This window comes from Ochlerotatus camptorhynchus, unplaced genomic scaffold (assembly GCF_037179485.1).
Source record: "Ochlerotatus camptorhynchus isolate MF236.1 unplaced genomic scaffold, CSIRO-AGI_Acam_v1.1 ptg000220l, whole genome shotgun sequence".
In the NCBI taxonomy this organism is placed as follows: domain Eukaryota; kingdom Metazoa; phylum Arthropoda; class Insecta; order Diptera; family Culicidae; genus Ochlerotatus; species Ochlerotatus camptorhynchus.
In genome coordinates, this window is record NW_027040710.1 from 5725458 (window position 1) to 5740109 (window position 14652).

At 41.7% G+C, this 14652-nt stretch overlaps 1 protein-coding gene across 1 annotated transcript; it reads left to right on the forward strand.

Annotated features, from left to right (window-relative positions):
* The first annotated feature begins 2330 nt into the window (after positions 1 to 2330).
* On the forward strand, positions 2331 to 7751 carry LOC135703691 (uncharacterized). The gene has a single exon (XM_065224969.1). It carries the CDS (start codon positions 2331 to 2333, stop codon positions 7749 to 7751), a length of 5421 nt encoding a protein of 1806 aa, XP_065081041.1.
* Positions 7752 to 14652: the final 6901 nt, after the last annotated feature.

Here is a 14652-nt window from a genome sequence, read left to right on the forward strand (position 1 = left end):
GGCTCTTCATATACTGCCTATAATCGCATATTAGTCCCATATGGATTTCTCGTCAATTTTGAGATAACAACGCTATCCACTATCAATTGGCATGTGCTTTCATGTTATGTGATAAAACTATGGACTTTGATCATGAAAAATGTGAAAACAACATCAGGTCAGTTTGTCCCATCAAGCAAAATAATCGCATATCAGTCCTATCCTGAAATTCAATCGCCCAAAGTTCAAGTTAACGATCTGCTTTTTGAATTGCCATATTTTTCACTGATATAACAAAACATGCATGCTTCATTGCAACAGATTTTAACTTGAAAAAAATATCAATTAATTTACTATTATTTATCAAATATTTGCATCGAAATTACACTTCGTAACTTCGACTTCAATTTTCTCAATGCCTACTTTTTCCATATGGGACTGATATGGGATTATAGGCAGTATACGTAAGCACATAAAAACATGTTAGACCATATTGTCAAATCAAATAGAAAACAAAAAGAAATAGTTACTATAAAACATGCACAGACAAACAGACATAATTCTTAGAAGAAAATTCTTCACAAAATATCGTCAAGTGTATTTTGCATGCACACTAGCACCCTCTATCATGCACATTCCCAGGCATTGTTTTGCAACCGAAGCATCCCTCGTTAATGAAAATTTTACACTAGTTGCTTTTCCCTCGTTCTGTCAACGCGTCAGCTGTTAGTGATGTCCGATTTTCCCAGCTAATCGATTACATTTTTTAATTATTGTAATCGACATTGATTAATCGACATGAAATAATCGATTGATCTAAATAATCGATTAATTTTAATACTCTTTGATAATAAAGAAAACCTACGTCTTTAAGAAAGATGTTGATTATTTATCCTTGGATCATGTGTAATTTATTGTTTTGAGATAGGGGAAATGGCTCTAATGTTGGCCTATGGATCTAAGATTCGGCCCATCACTAAAAATCAGCTATTTAACAATTTTATCTAGATGAACGCGTCATTGGGACGGCACTAATGGATAGTGTTGGTCACTATTGAAAATTTAGACGATTGCTCAATTTATATATTGGCCCAAATTAGGGGCATTTAGGCCTATGTTACATCCATTTCCCCTATAACATTTCAATAAAATACACTTTTACTCTTTAATTCTTATTAAAAAAATTATTAGATTAATAAATGCATCTTTACCGTGCGGGACCGAAATCCGTACACCTAAGCACGAGAGAATCATTAACGGTCAACACTAAATAATGCTATCACATTATGCTCTGTATCACATATTTTTCCTTTACATTTATCTTTATTTTTCCATTATTTGCAAACACCAGATCTTAAAATTACCTTTAATTATTAGAAAAAAGGATTTAAATTGCACATATCTTGAATCAAAATCCGTACAGCGTTCTACGATTGAATCAAAATCCGTACAATTTTGAATCGAAATCCGTACACTGTGTTGAGGATGAATCAAAATCCGTACAGTCATGAATCAAAATCCGTACATGAATGTGCATCGATCCAAACCAATGAAAAAAAAACATGTTGCTATCTTGAATAAAGTATTTTTTTAGAAGTTGCTTTGCTAGGAGTCCAAAACAGCTATACTCGTTGTTCCGTGCGAAACAAGCTATAGTAGCTTCCAAAACACAACGCAAACGATCGTCATTCAAACCACCCATCGTGGCAACAACGCACTCCAGGTAGAATTTTAAGGACACCGAACGAGAAGGGAGAAGCACTATATACTTCTCTTCAACATGCTGCTGCCTGCTGCTCGCCGTAGCGCACGGCAGGCAAGTATATAGGACCAAAAGTAGCAAAATACGATAGGACGACTGCTATAAAAGCGACACAGCCAGCCAGCGTTTTTTTGAGTATTATTCCGACCACCATCCAAGTTACATCCAGTGAAGTAAGAAAGCAATCTGTAGAGAAATAGTGAAGTTAGAATAAAAGTAGTGTTAAGGTGATAATTTGATTAGTGTGTTGAATCTTTCAATCCGAACGAAATACAGTCCACTTCCAACCCACCGGAGTTGGCCACGGTAAACGCGCCAACATAGTGGTCCTTCGAACCGGATCCAGCGCCGCCCGTAGGAAAGGATTCAACACCATCGCCACTCGACCGAGTGTATTCCGACACGCTTCCGTGGTGTGCCAACCACAACGTGTACCGCCAGGAGAGGAATCAATTATTGATCACCGCCGCTTGCGAATCCGATTCGCAAGTTTCAACCCGCCCGCCGAAGGATTTTTCTACAGAACCGCTATTCCGAAACCATACGTGCTCGTGCTGTGTGTAACGTACGACGTGACAACGAGTTCATTATGCCAGTGGATCGAACCCCGAAAGGTAAGCCTGCTGCTAAGGAAGCAGTTGAGGGCACAGGCAAGGAGAAGCAGCACGACGAGTCAGCAATATTCGAAGGATTTGCAGAATGGGAAATCAGTGCTGATTCCGAAACCGTGAAGGAAATAACGTCGCTTTCCCGCCAGCGAGACCAGGTCACCATGAAAGTAGTGCGTGTGCAAATGGCGCTTGTTGCCGTTCGAAACTTGGTGAGCCTCTCACAACTCAGGACGTACATGAAGAATATCGATGTGGCCTACAACGAATACAGCGCAGTGCATAGCAAACTGGTTGCTATCATTCCCCAAGAAAGTTTTCAACAGCAGGAGGAAGTTTATGTCGCATTTGAAGACCGATACAACTTCGTCCGCACGACCATCGATGAGCTAATCATGGCACACGAAAATGCCAGTGTTCGTTCTCAAGCCCCGCAACAACAAATCATCGTCCAACAGCAACCGTTGAAGGCTCCAATTCCAACCTTCGATGGTGATTATGCCAACTGGCCGAAGTTCAAGGCCATATTCCAAGACTTGATGGCCAACTCAGGAGACTCGAACGCGATCAAGCTGTATCATCTGGACAAGGCTCTGGTTGGTGCAGCAACAGGTGCTCTGGATGCCAAAGTAATCAGCGAAGGTAATTACCAGCAAGCGTGGACCATTCTCACCGATCGCTATGAAAACAAAAGGATCATAGTCGAGACGCACGTTCGTGGTCTGTTCAACTTGCAAGGAATGTCATCCGGATCCCACAAGGAGGTGCGACGTCTGCTCGATGAGTGCACCCGCCACGTCGAGAGCCTGAAGTATCTTGAACAGGAATTCCTCGGTATTTCCGATTTGTTTCTGGTTCATATGCTGACGACCGCCATGGACAACACGACCAGGATGGCATGGGAAGGCACACAGAAGAAGGGCGTGCTACCCAAGTATGCGCAAACCATTACGTTCCTGCAATCGAGATGTGAAATGTTGGAGAACTGCGAAACAGCTTTCCAGAAGGTTAATGCGCAGCCCGCTTCCAAATCGACCCCGAAGGTACAAGCATTCCAACCGAAAGCAAGCAACCCGAAGGTCCATGCCGCCGCAACCACACCAATCAGCAAGGAGGTTTGTGATTTCTGCCAAGGTGCACATCGCAACTACCAATGCAATGCGCTTGGTAACATGTCCTTTGACAAACGGATGGAGAAGGTACGCACAACTGGTGTGTGTTTCAACTGTCTGCGCAAGGGGCACAGCTCCAAGGAGTGTTCATCACCGAGGTGCTGCCAAAAGTGTCAGAAACGGCATCATACACAACTCCACAACGACGAGGTAAACCGAGAGCCGAAAGCCAACGTGTCCGTTCCGAAAGAAGAGTCCCGCACAGTTCAACCGAACAGCACGGTAGCAAAACCGCCATCCGGAAGAGATATGCCGAGCACATCCTGCTCGTGTAACTACGCCGATTCCACGAAAACTGTGTTCCTGCTGACAGCGGTTGTCAACGTGCTGGACGAAAACAATCAACTGCATTCATGCCGAGTACTGCTAGATAGCGGCTCTCAGGTAAATTTCGTAACAAACAATTTTGCAAATCTTTTAAGAATTCAGAAGCATCGTGTCAACGTTCCAATCTGTGGCATCAACGACGTCAGGACTGTAGCCCACGACAAGGTGATGGTCAACATCCGATCTCGACTCACCGACTTCCAAGCACACGTGGAGTGTTTGGTTACGCCCAATGTGACAGGTGTCATCCCGCCAACAAGAATCGACGTGTCATCTTGGAACATTCCCTTCGGCGTCCAACTAGCCGATCCGGAATTCTACAAACCGGACAAGATCGATATGCTTCTTGGTGCAGAGTTATTCTTCAAGTTGATGCGACCAGGACATATCAAACTCGACGACAGCCTTCCCGATCTCCGTGAAACCTGCCTTGGATGGGTTTTAGGCGGTGTATTCACTAACACGATCCACGCCAATCAACCACAACATTCGCTCATCGTATCGTTGGATGACATCGAGGAATCCATTCAACGATTTTGGAGGCTCGAAGAGGTGCCAGATTCGAGTCCTCTGACGAAGGAAGAACAGGAGTGTGAAGCCCATTTCGTCGCCACCCACCAGCGTGATGAAAATGGACGATACCAAGTGAGGCTACCGTTCAAGGATAACGTGCACGAGCTTAGTGACTGCCGAGCGGTTGCTTTGAAGCGATTCCAGATGCTGCAGAGGAGGCTGCAGCGGAACCCCGATTTGAAAGAGGAGTATGTTCAGTTCATGCGTGAGTATGAAGAGCTGGGACACTGCCACGAAGTACGAGAAGAAGACGATCCACCGCACCAGCAAAACTACTACCTGCCGCACCATGCGGTACTTCGCCCATCAAGTTCGACCACCAAGTGCAGGGTGGTATTTGATGCCAGCGCCAAACCAACAGTGAACAACCGTTCACTCAATGAGGTTCTACAAGTCGGTGCAGTGGTACAGAAAGAACTCTATGACGTCATACTCAGGTTCTGCAAGTACCCAGTTGCATTCACAGCCGACGTGCCGAAGATGTATCGACAAATCAAGATGCATCCAAGGGACACACACTATCTCCGTGTTTTTTGGTGTGAGCAGCCGTCAGAGCCACTCCGAGTCTTGGAGCTCACGACGGTTACATATGGAACAGCATCGGCTCCGTTCCAAGCTACCAGGTGCTTGCAGCAGCTCGCCGATGATGAATCAACCGATTTTCCGATCGGTGCGCAAATCGCCAAGGAGGATTTTTACGTCGACGATGCACTTTCCGGTGCAAATTCACTTCCGGAGGCCCTAGAAGCAGCAAGGCAGCTGGAAGGCTTACTGAAGAGAGGAGGGTTTTCGCTGCACAAGTGGTGTTCCAACTCAAAAGAGTTTTTGGACCACATTCCAAACGATCGACTGGAACAGCCCGTTCCATTGGGAGAATACGGACCGAATGGAGTCATCAAAGTGCTAGGCTTGCTTTGGGATCTAAAAGCCGATCATTTCCTCATCGCAAGGCCGCCACAATGTGATTTGAATCAACGATCAACGAAGCGTATCATCTACTCCGAGGTGGCCAAGCTCTTTGACCCGTTAGGACTTGTGTCACCAGTGATTGTCGTCGCCAAGCTACTAGTGCAACAGCTGTGGAAGCACAAGATTGGCTGGGATGAGCCCGTCAACGACTCGATACAGGAGCGATGGGTTGAATTTGCAAATACCTTGCCAGCACTCGACAAAATCGCCATACCAAGAAGAGTTACGTTCCACGACGCCGTGTCCTACGAAATCCACGGTTTTGCCGACGCATCATCATTGGCGTATGGTGCATGTGTTTATGTTCGAAGCCTGTTCTCCAACGGTTCCGCCAAGATGAAGTTGCTGAGTAGCAAGTCCAAGGTTGCTCCGCTACATGACCTTTCAACGCCTCGAAAGGAATTGTGTGCCGCATTGCTACTAACTCGACTCATTCAGAGGATTATCCCAGCCATGCAAATGGAATTCCGTGACGTGGTCCTCTGGTCGGACAGTCAAATCGTTCTGGCGTGGATGAAACGATCAGCCGATCGCCTCAAGATTTTTGTCCGAAACCGAATTCATGAAATCAATACCTCCACTGCAGGATATCGCTGGTGCTACATCCGATCTGGTGATAATCCAGCAGACATCGTGTCCAGAAGTCAGCTACCAAACGATTTGCGCAGAAACAATCTTTGGTGGACCGGACCAAGTTTCCTCACGAAACTCGAGTACGACGAAGAGGAGTTAGTCGATATCCCCGACCAACAGCTTCCCGAAATGACAAGCACCGAAATTGTCACTTCGGCTGTGGTGGAACAGTTTCCACTGTTTTCCCGCTTCAGTGACTTCAGGAAGATCGAACGCATCATGGCATTGGTACTTCGATTCATCGCCAACATCCGCACCAAGAACAGGTCACAACGTATCTTCAACCGGTACGTTACTATTTCCGAACTCCGTCGATCGAATTTCACCATTATGAGGATGGTTCAACAGTCAGAGCTAGCTGACGAAATACGTCGTGTCCAAACCAACAAACCGTGCCGCAAGCTAGGAGGCTTGAATCCAGTGTTCGTCGATGGATTGCTTCGAGTTGGTGGTCGCCTGCAACATTCGAATCTACGAGCCGAGACGAAGAATCCGATTATCCTTCCGAACAGACATCCACTTACGAAGCAGCCAATCCGCACAATGCACATCGAGCATTTGCACCTTGGGCAAAATGGCCTGATTGCTGCTATGCGCCAGAGGTATTGGTTGCTGAGCGCCCGTTCAACCATCCGGCAAGTGACCCGCAATTGTGTAAGATGTTTCCGCACAAATCCAAATATGTCAACGCAGCTGATGGGCAATCTTCCTCAACCGAGGATAAATCCAGCACCTCCGTTTGCAGTGACTGGTGTCGACTACGCCGGCCCATTTTGGATCAAGATGGGAAATTACCGATCCAGGCTCATCAAGGCTTACGTGGCAGTATTTGTTTGCATGGTAACAAAAGCAGTGCATCTCGAGGTCGTGTCTGATCTCACATCCGACGCCTTCTTAGCTGCGCTACAACGGTTCATCAGCCGAAGAGGAATGGTGCAACAGTTGCATTCTGACAATGTCACCAACTTCCGAGGAGCACAACACGAGTTGCACCAGCTATATCAACAGTTCCAGGATCAGCAGTTCACAGGACGTATCCAGTCCTTCTGTCAGCCAAAAGAGATCGAGTGGCATTTCATACCGCCGAACGCACCCGAGTTCGGTGGCTTGTGGGAGGCCGCTGTAAAATCGACAAAGAGACATTTGGTCAGAGTGGTTGGCTATTCCAAATTGTCATTTGAAGAGCTAACAACCATACTCACCGAAATCGAAGCAGTTCTCAACTCTAGGCCACTGTTTTCGATTTCTTCCGACCCAGCCGACATAGAGGTAATTACGCCAGCTCATTACTTGATTGGTAGACCACTTACAGCCGTTCCGGAACCATCCCTTGAAGACATCCAAATTAATCGTCTGAAAAGATGGCAACATCTACAGAAGATGCGTGAGGATTTTTGGAAGTCTTGGTCCAGAGATTATTTGTGCAGCCTTCAACCGAGGTCAAAGAATACCAAGACGACATCCAACCTTCGCCCAGGAATGGTAGTTCTACTGGAGGACAAAAATCAACCACCGCTTAACTGGAAGCTAGGCCGCATCATGCAGGTATTCCCAGGGCCAGATGGATTGGTCCGAGCCATCGATGTGTCGTCTAACGGAGTTACCTACCGACGACCGATCAACCGGATCGCAGTTTTGCCGATTGAGGACAACGAGCCACCAACCCTGAGTGATGTTGAATCTACGAGTCAACCGGGCGGAGTATGTTCCGTGCGAAACAAGCTATAGTAGCTTCCAAAACACAACGCAAACGATCGTCATTCAAACCACCCATCGTGGCAACAACGCACTCCAGGTAGAATTTTAAGGACACCGAACGAGAAGGGAGAAGCACTATATACTTCTCTTCAACATGCTGCTGCCTGCTGCTCGCCGTAGCGCACGGCAGGCAAGTATATAGGACCAAAAGTAGCAAAATACGATAGGACGACTGCTATAAAAGCGACACAGCCAGCCAGCGTTTTTTTGAGTATTATTCCGACCACCATCCAAGTTACATCCAGTGAAGTAAGAAAGCAATCTGTAGAGAAATAGTGAAGTTAGAATAAAAGTAGTGTTAAGGTGATAATTTGATTAGTGTGTTGAATCTTTCAATCCGAACGAAATACAGTCCACTTCCAACCCACCGGAGTTGGCCACGGTAAACGCGCCAACACTCGTTCAAATACACTAGTTTACAGCATATTTGAACTTTGTACGCTGATGGTCATTTCCCATGTAAAATCGTGCGCTGAATCCAAAAAAATCTCAGTATGATAGTTGTGGAGATATAGGGGTAAGAGAGGCATAGTGAACAGGTGGGGCATAGTGAGCATCGCGTGCTCCAGCTTGGACTTCCGGCCGTTCAGAACAAATTTGTTGGCTGTAGGATCAATATCATAATGATATTGATCATAATACCAGTTGATTTGTTTCATGCAGTTGGAGATCCAGAGCCAAAGTGCGGGATGCTCACTATGCCCCTCCATCCCCTAGCTAAAAAATGAAATCTTACTTTAAAAAAAAACTAAAACACAAATACCTCTGGCTGCAATGAAGTAATATTAATTATTTTAACGCCAAATTAAACGTGATAAAATTTTATTTCGATCGTTACAACACTATTTTTCCGTGAGAGTAATGATATAACCACTATAAACATTTTATCGATATTGCTTAAAAACTTAGCAGAAATTCAATTTTTCTTAGGAAAACTTAAAAAACAAACTATTAACTAACAACAATACCATCGATCTCACTGACAATTGATGTTCAATTGATCGAACGAAAAAATTTCTTACCTCTAATTTAGCGTTCAAATAATTGATATAATCTCATTACAACCGGAGATATTTGTATTATAATAATCAAACTTGTTTAAAGTGAATTTTCATTTTTAGCTGTGTCTCGAAAACTTTCCTATTGACATTTTTTTCGACTACATTGTTGGATTCAGTGCATGATTTTACATTAGAATCATTCGTCAAAGGTTCAAGTACATTTTTTTTTACTTTTACTTTTTTAACTAGTGATATCAGCGTTAGATTAATTGATGCTCCAATCGATTCAAAGGAGAGGCAACTGATTTCTTTTTATTTAAGAAGGTGACTGTTCTGGATTTTTATGCTAACTAATATCATGTTTAAGGATTCATTTCCTCCAAATTTTATTCTATACCAATGCTTTGGGTTAAATATTCTTACTAGAGTTTTCCTCCGATCACAACTTCGAGGTCTTTGAAATTTGACATGTGATAACGTGCAAGATGCGCCATATTTTGGAACTTGGGGGTACTCCAGCTCAACGCTACAAAACATTATTAACCGGGACTAAACTGGGCGGTGTAGCTTGGACAATGTTGTTGAATCAATATTTAATAGCAAACTGAAGAGAAGACTGCCGAAACATCTTTAATACACCGATAATGGAAACGCTCCACCAACCCACTGGCATCAAGCGATAAATTAACCGGTTCCTAAGATGGCAGCCCTATAATGGCGAATAAGTAAAAAAAATACAACCATCTTAGAAACCAACAAAAAAAGACAATGAACTGACATCAAGGATTAGTTTTTCGTTTTGTGCATGGAAATTAAAATTGGTAACCCGAAAAAAAATAACAACAAAAATACATTAAAAAACAATGTAACAATAAGACGAAAATTATTGTCTTAACAATGATTTATATTGTTACGTCTACAATAAATTTACCTTGATTTATGTTGTACAAAACAATAAATTTCATGGTAAATGGAAAATTTACAATAAAAAAGGGGGGTTGTTAAGTATCTTAACAATGAAATTTTCGTGATTTTCCCATATAATTTTTTTTCAATAACATTATATATTATTGTTATTTTACTGTTGGTTGGCGAATTTATTGATTAAAAAAATAACAGTGTACTTTAGAGTGTATGTGTTGGTTTGACAGATCTACTTTATCGACTTTAAAAATAAATCGAAATAATAAAACATTGCCCCGGGAAGGGAAGGGGGTGGTATGTCTGTTACGGGTGGTCCTTTTTTTACTGGTTATGGATCGAGATTCGATCCGGAACTTGTGAGAAATGCAGGCCAACTTCCCTGCGCTCGATATCCCTAGGTCACGTCTCCTTGGTGGTTGAGCGTCGTTGATAAGTTAATGCATTCGACTGGAGAGAATCGCCCATGAAATATGCTTCCACATGAGAGTTCCTTCTTGACATCTTCAAGTGGTGGAATTTTTTATTATTATTGATGATTATTGACTGCACGGAAAAGGTCTCCATTAAGCTTTAGAGAGGGTCTAGGATAAGATATGAGCGGACGTGGACTGCCTGGTTTTGAGCCAAACGAACTGTCAAAGCCAGAGCCATACGAGCAGCGCCTATCTTAATAGAGCATTTTATGAGACGTTTCTGGTTCAACTCATGAATGAACTGCAGGAGGCGGTTACCTAACGGCTGTGAGAAGCAATATCAATATCATCAAATTCTGGCAGGCAAACCAGCTCCTGTCATTTCATAAAATGGACTATTACATTGGCAGTGTTGCTGACAATCAGATTTATTTTTATTGTTCGTGAAAATGAAAATACACCAATATTTAATGTAACAACAATTTTTATTGTAATAGAGTTGTTCATTATTGTTCATGATCGAATCATGTTAACAATAAAATAAATGAAAAATACGATAAAAATCATTGTAACAACATTTTATTATGTACATTCATTGTACAGCTAGGTAGCAGTTTTGCCGTTTTCGGAAGAGTACAACATTATAACAATCATTTTTATTGTCGACAATAAATATTAATGTTAGAGCATTGTTTCCACTGAAAATTTCACTGTAATTTTTTTTTCGGGAAGTTAACGACTATAACTTAATTTAATTTAAAACGTCAAGAGAGTAATAATCATAAAAATGCAGTTCTTTCATTGCTTCTTTTCCGCAGCTTTCTTCTGCTTGTTCTCCATTATTGCCATTGCTTTTTCAAGTTATAATGCTTTCTAGCTTCCAACATTCTTTTCTCTTCTTTATTTTCTTCCTCCTCTTCCTCTCTCGCTCAATCTTTTTCTTTTATCGTTCCTCAATCCTTTGTTTCTTTGCGTTCTCTTTATCAATTTTCGCCCGCTCTACTTTCATGTGTATTTCCGGTCATTCCTCGCTAGTAGCTACTGCTGGGAATGCTCTCTTGCCCATTTCTGTCTGCTCTCTGTAAGGGAGCTTCCAACAATGACGTAGCATATTTTTGATCAATTTTAGACTCCTCCCCCCCCCCCTCGTAGCGTATTTGGCTATATCCAATACATGGCCGGTCACAAATTCTGAAACACCCACCTCCCCCCTCAAATGCTACGTCATTTTTGCATGTTCCCTTATTTGTATATGCGTGTTGGTGATATCCTGTAGGGGAGCTGCGTTGTTTTACTTTTCGGCTGGTTCTTGACGCTCTTCATTCAAAGATATTAATAATATAAAATTTACAATACGAATAAAATAAGAGAGTAGCGATTCAATACGGCATCTCTTATGGTGGTGAATGGAACGGCAAAATCCCTGGATGCTTCCCGGTAAGATTTTCCCGCACGCATCATTGCCACAGTCTTCTCAAAATCCTCCGGCGTGTATTTAGCTTCCATGATCTGCAAAAACATTGGATAAAGTAGAATCGTCATTGTTAATGCACAAGTGTACGGATTTAGAATCAGCTGTTATATATGGATCGAAATCCGTACAGTACTCATTTTGATAAATAAATACCATATGAATGAACCATTGCTTAGAATTGAGATATAAAACGATAAACACCTACCCTTCCGATCGACCTACAGAAAACTACTTGCAAAAATCACTTAAATACGCTTAACAACTGGAAGTAAATCCGAGAGATTTTCTTAGAAAATCGTTAAGAACGCAACCGATTGACAGAAATGCCAGACACGTGATGAGGTTTTTATTTTTCTTATTTTAATTGCATGACATTCTGCTTAATTGTTGACGTAAACATCAAGCTAATGCATGAATGAACATGAATATGTAGGGTAACCAACTGATTTTGGACCCCTAGAGGAAGTGAGATCACGTTTATGTCAAAATAATATTATTTGTTTATTATTATTATGCAATTTACATGCGGTTGTGTTCGAAAGCTACTTATCTTGGATGTAAAATGTCACTAGATGTTTTATTTATTGATATATACTCGAAAAATAATTCTTTTCACATCATGATATTCACATATTTTGGACCCTTCCACTTGATTTTGGACAGTGTCCATAATATATTTTGGACATGCTGAAGTTCTTTCAACCTATGAGCCTAAAATTAATAACGACGGTCACTTCTTCCTACCTCGCATTTGTTAGGTCCGTCTAGGTGGGAAAATTTTCAAAGAAGATGCCGTAAAACGGGGTGAAATTGATCAGCGGGGTGAATTTGATCGCTGAGTATACCCAATATTGTACTTATGCATAATATTTTTACAATGTATACAAAGATACATTCGTACGCTTAGTAACGAAAAACATGTTACACATGAAAAAATATCACGAGAAATTTCAGCGATCAATTTTGCCCCGCTGATCAATTACACCCTGTTTTACGGTATGCATAAAAGTTAACCCCCCGTTACTCGCGCTGTTGTACTTTGTACAACACATATGAGTTCTCCATTGCCATTTTGTTGCTGCCAATCGGTCTGAAACCAACTTGTATTCCTAAAAAAACTTGTTTTGAACTAAAAAAGCTAAACTTTGATTACAATTAACCCCCAAAATGCGGATAATAGAGAAAATGTAAATGGAAACCGCGTAAACGGTGTCCATACTACGTGGGATTGACTTAATTGGTTACAACATGGAATATCTCGAGATCCTGACCAGATAGAAAGTTACTGTCTTCGGCAAAGTTTTTCAGGAGGTCAAAGCCTATTTCTTAGTGTACAATAGTTCAGAATTATCTCACTTCGTGGTGCTAGTGTACATGTGAAATTCTCGTGTATAAAATATCTCTAGATCCTGACCAGATTTCTATCTGTGTAAATGCCTTCAGCAAAGTTGTTCAGGAAGTCAAGCTCTTTTCGTTGGTGGAGTAGTTCAGAAATTTCACACTACGAGGTGCTAGTATATACGCGTAATTCTCGCATATACAATAGCTCGAGTTCTTGACCAGCTAGAAAGTTACTGTATTGGGCAAACTTGTTCAGGGGGTCAAGACTTTTCGACTGGTAGACAGTAGTTCAGAATTTTCTCACCATGTGGCGTTTGTATACATATACACTTCTCGCATATGATATATCTCGAAATCCTGACCAAATAGAAAGTTACTGTCTTTGAAAAAGTTGTTCAGGAGGTCAAAGCCTATTGCTTGGTGTAGAATGGTTCAGAATTTTCTCACTATGTAGTTCTAGTATACACGTTAAATTCTCTCATATAAAATATCTAGAGAGCATGACAAGATAGATTGTTACTGTCTTGGGCAAAGTTGTTCAGGGGATCAAGGCCTTTTGGCTAGTGGACGGTAGTTCAGAATATTTCACTTCATGGTACTAGTATATACGTGCAATTCTCGCATATGATATATCTCAAGACCTGCTAAAAATGTACTGTAATCGGCAAAGTTGTCCAGGAGGTCAAACACTATCGTTGGTGGAAAGTACATAATTTTCTCACTAGGTGACGTTGAAAGACACGTGAAATCCTTGCATATAAAATATCTCTGAATGACCCGCATACTAGTGCCACGTAAAGGAAAAATTCTGAATTACTGTACACCAACGAAAAGATCCTAACATCCTGAACAACTTTGCCGAAGACAGTAACTTTCTGTCTGGTCAGGATCTAGAGATATTTTATATGCGAGAATTCCTCATGTATACTAGCGTTGCAAAGTGAGAAAACTCTGAACTTAAGTCCACCAGAAAAAAGGCCTTGACTTCCTGAACAACTTTGCCGAAGACAGTAACTTTTTATATGATCGAGATATTTTATATGAGAATTCCACGTATATACTAGCACCATAAAGAGAAAAAATTCTGAACTATAGGCTTTGAACTCCTGAACAACTTTTTTGAAGACAGTAACTTTCTATCTGGTCAGGATTTCGAGATATATCACATGCGAGAACTTCACATGTATACTAGCGCTATGTAGTGAGTAAATTTTGAACTACTGTCCACCAGCAAAAAGGTTATGATCTCTAGAACTACTTTGGCAAAGACAGTAACTTTCTATCTGGTCAGGATCTCGAGATATTCCATGTTGTAACCAATTAAGTCAGAACCCTCGTAGTATGGACACCATTTACGCGGTTTCCATTTACATTTTCTCTATTATCCGCATATTTTGGGGGTTAACTGTAATAAATATTTAGCTTGTTTAGTTAAAAGTAAGTTTTTTGAGGAATACTCGTTGATTTCAGATCGATTGGTAGCTCGGCTGCAAAATGGAAATGGAAAACTCACACTGTTGTACAAAGTACAACGCGTGAGTACTCGTGTTACAAAAGTTGTCGCGAGTAACGGAGGAAATATAATATAACATAAGGAAACAACTGATCATACCATAAAAAAAAACATTCAGAAGTAAATCTTAATACGGAGACCTGACTCTATGCTTGCAGTCCATATTATTTTTTGTATGGGCTGTTCATAAACTACGTAGACGGTT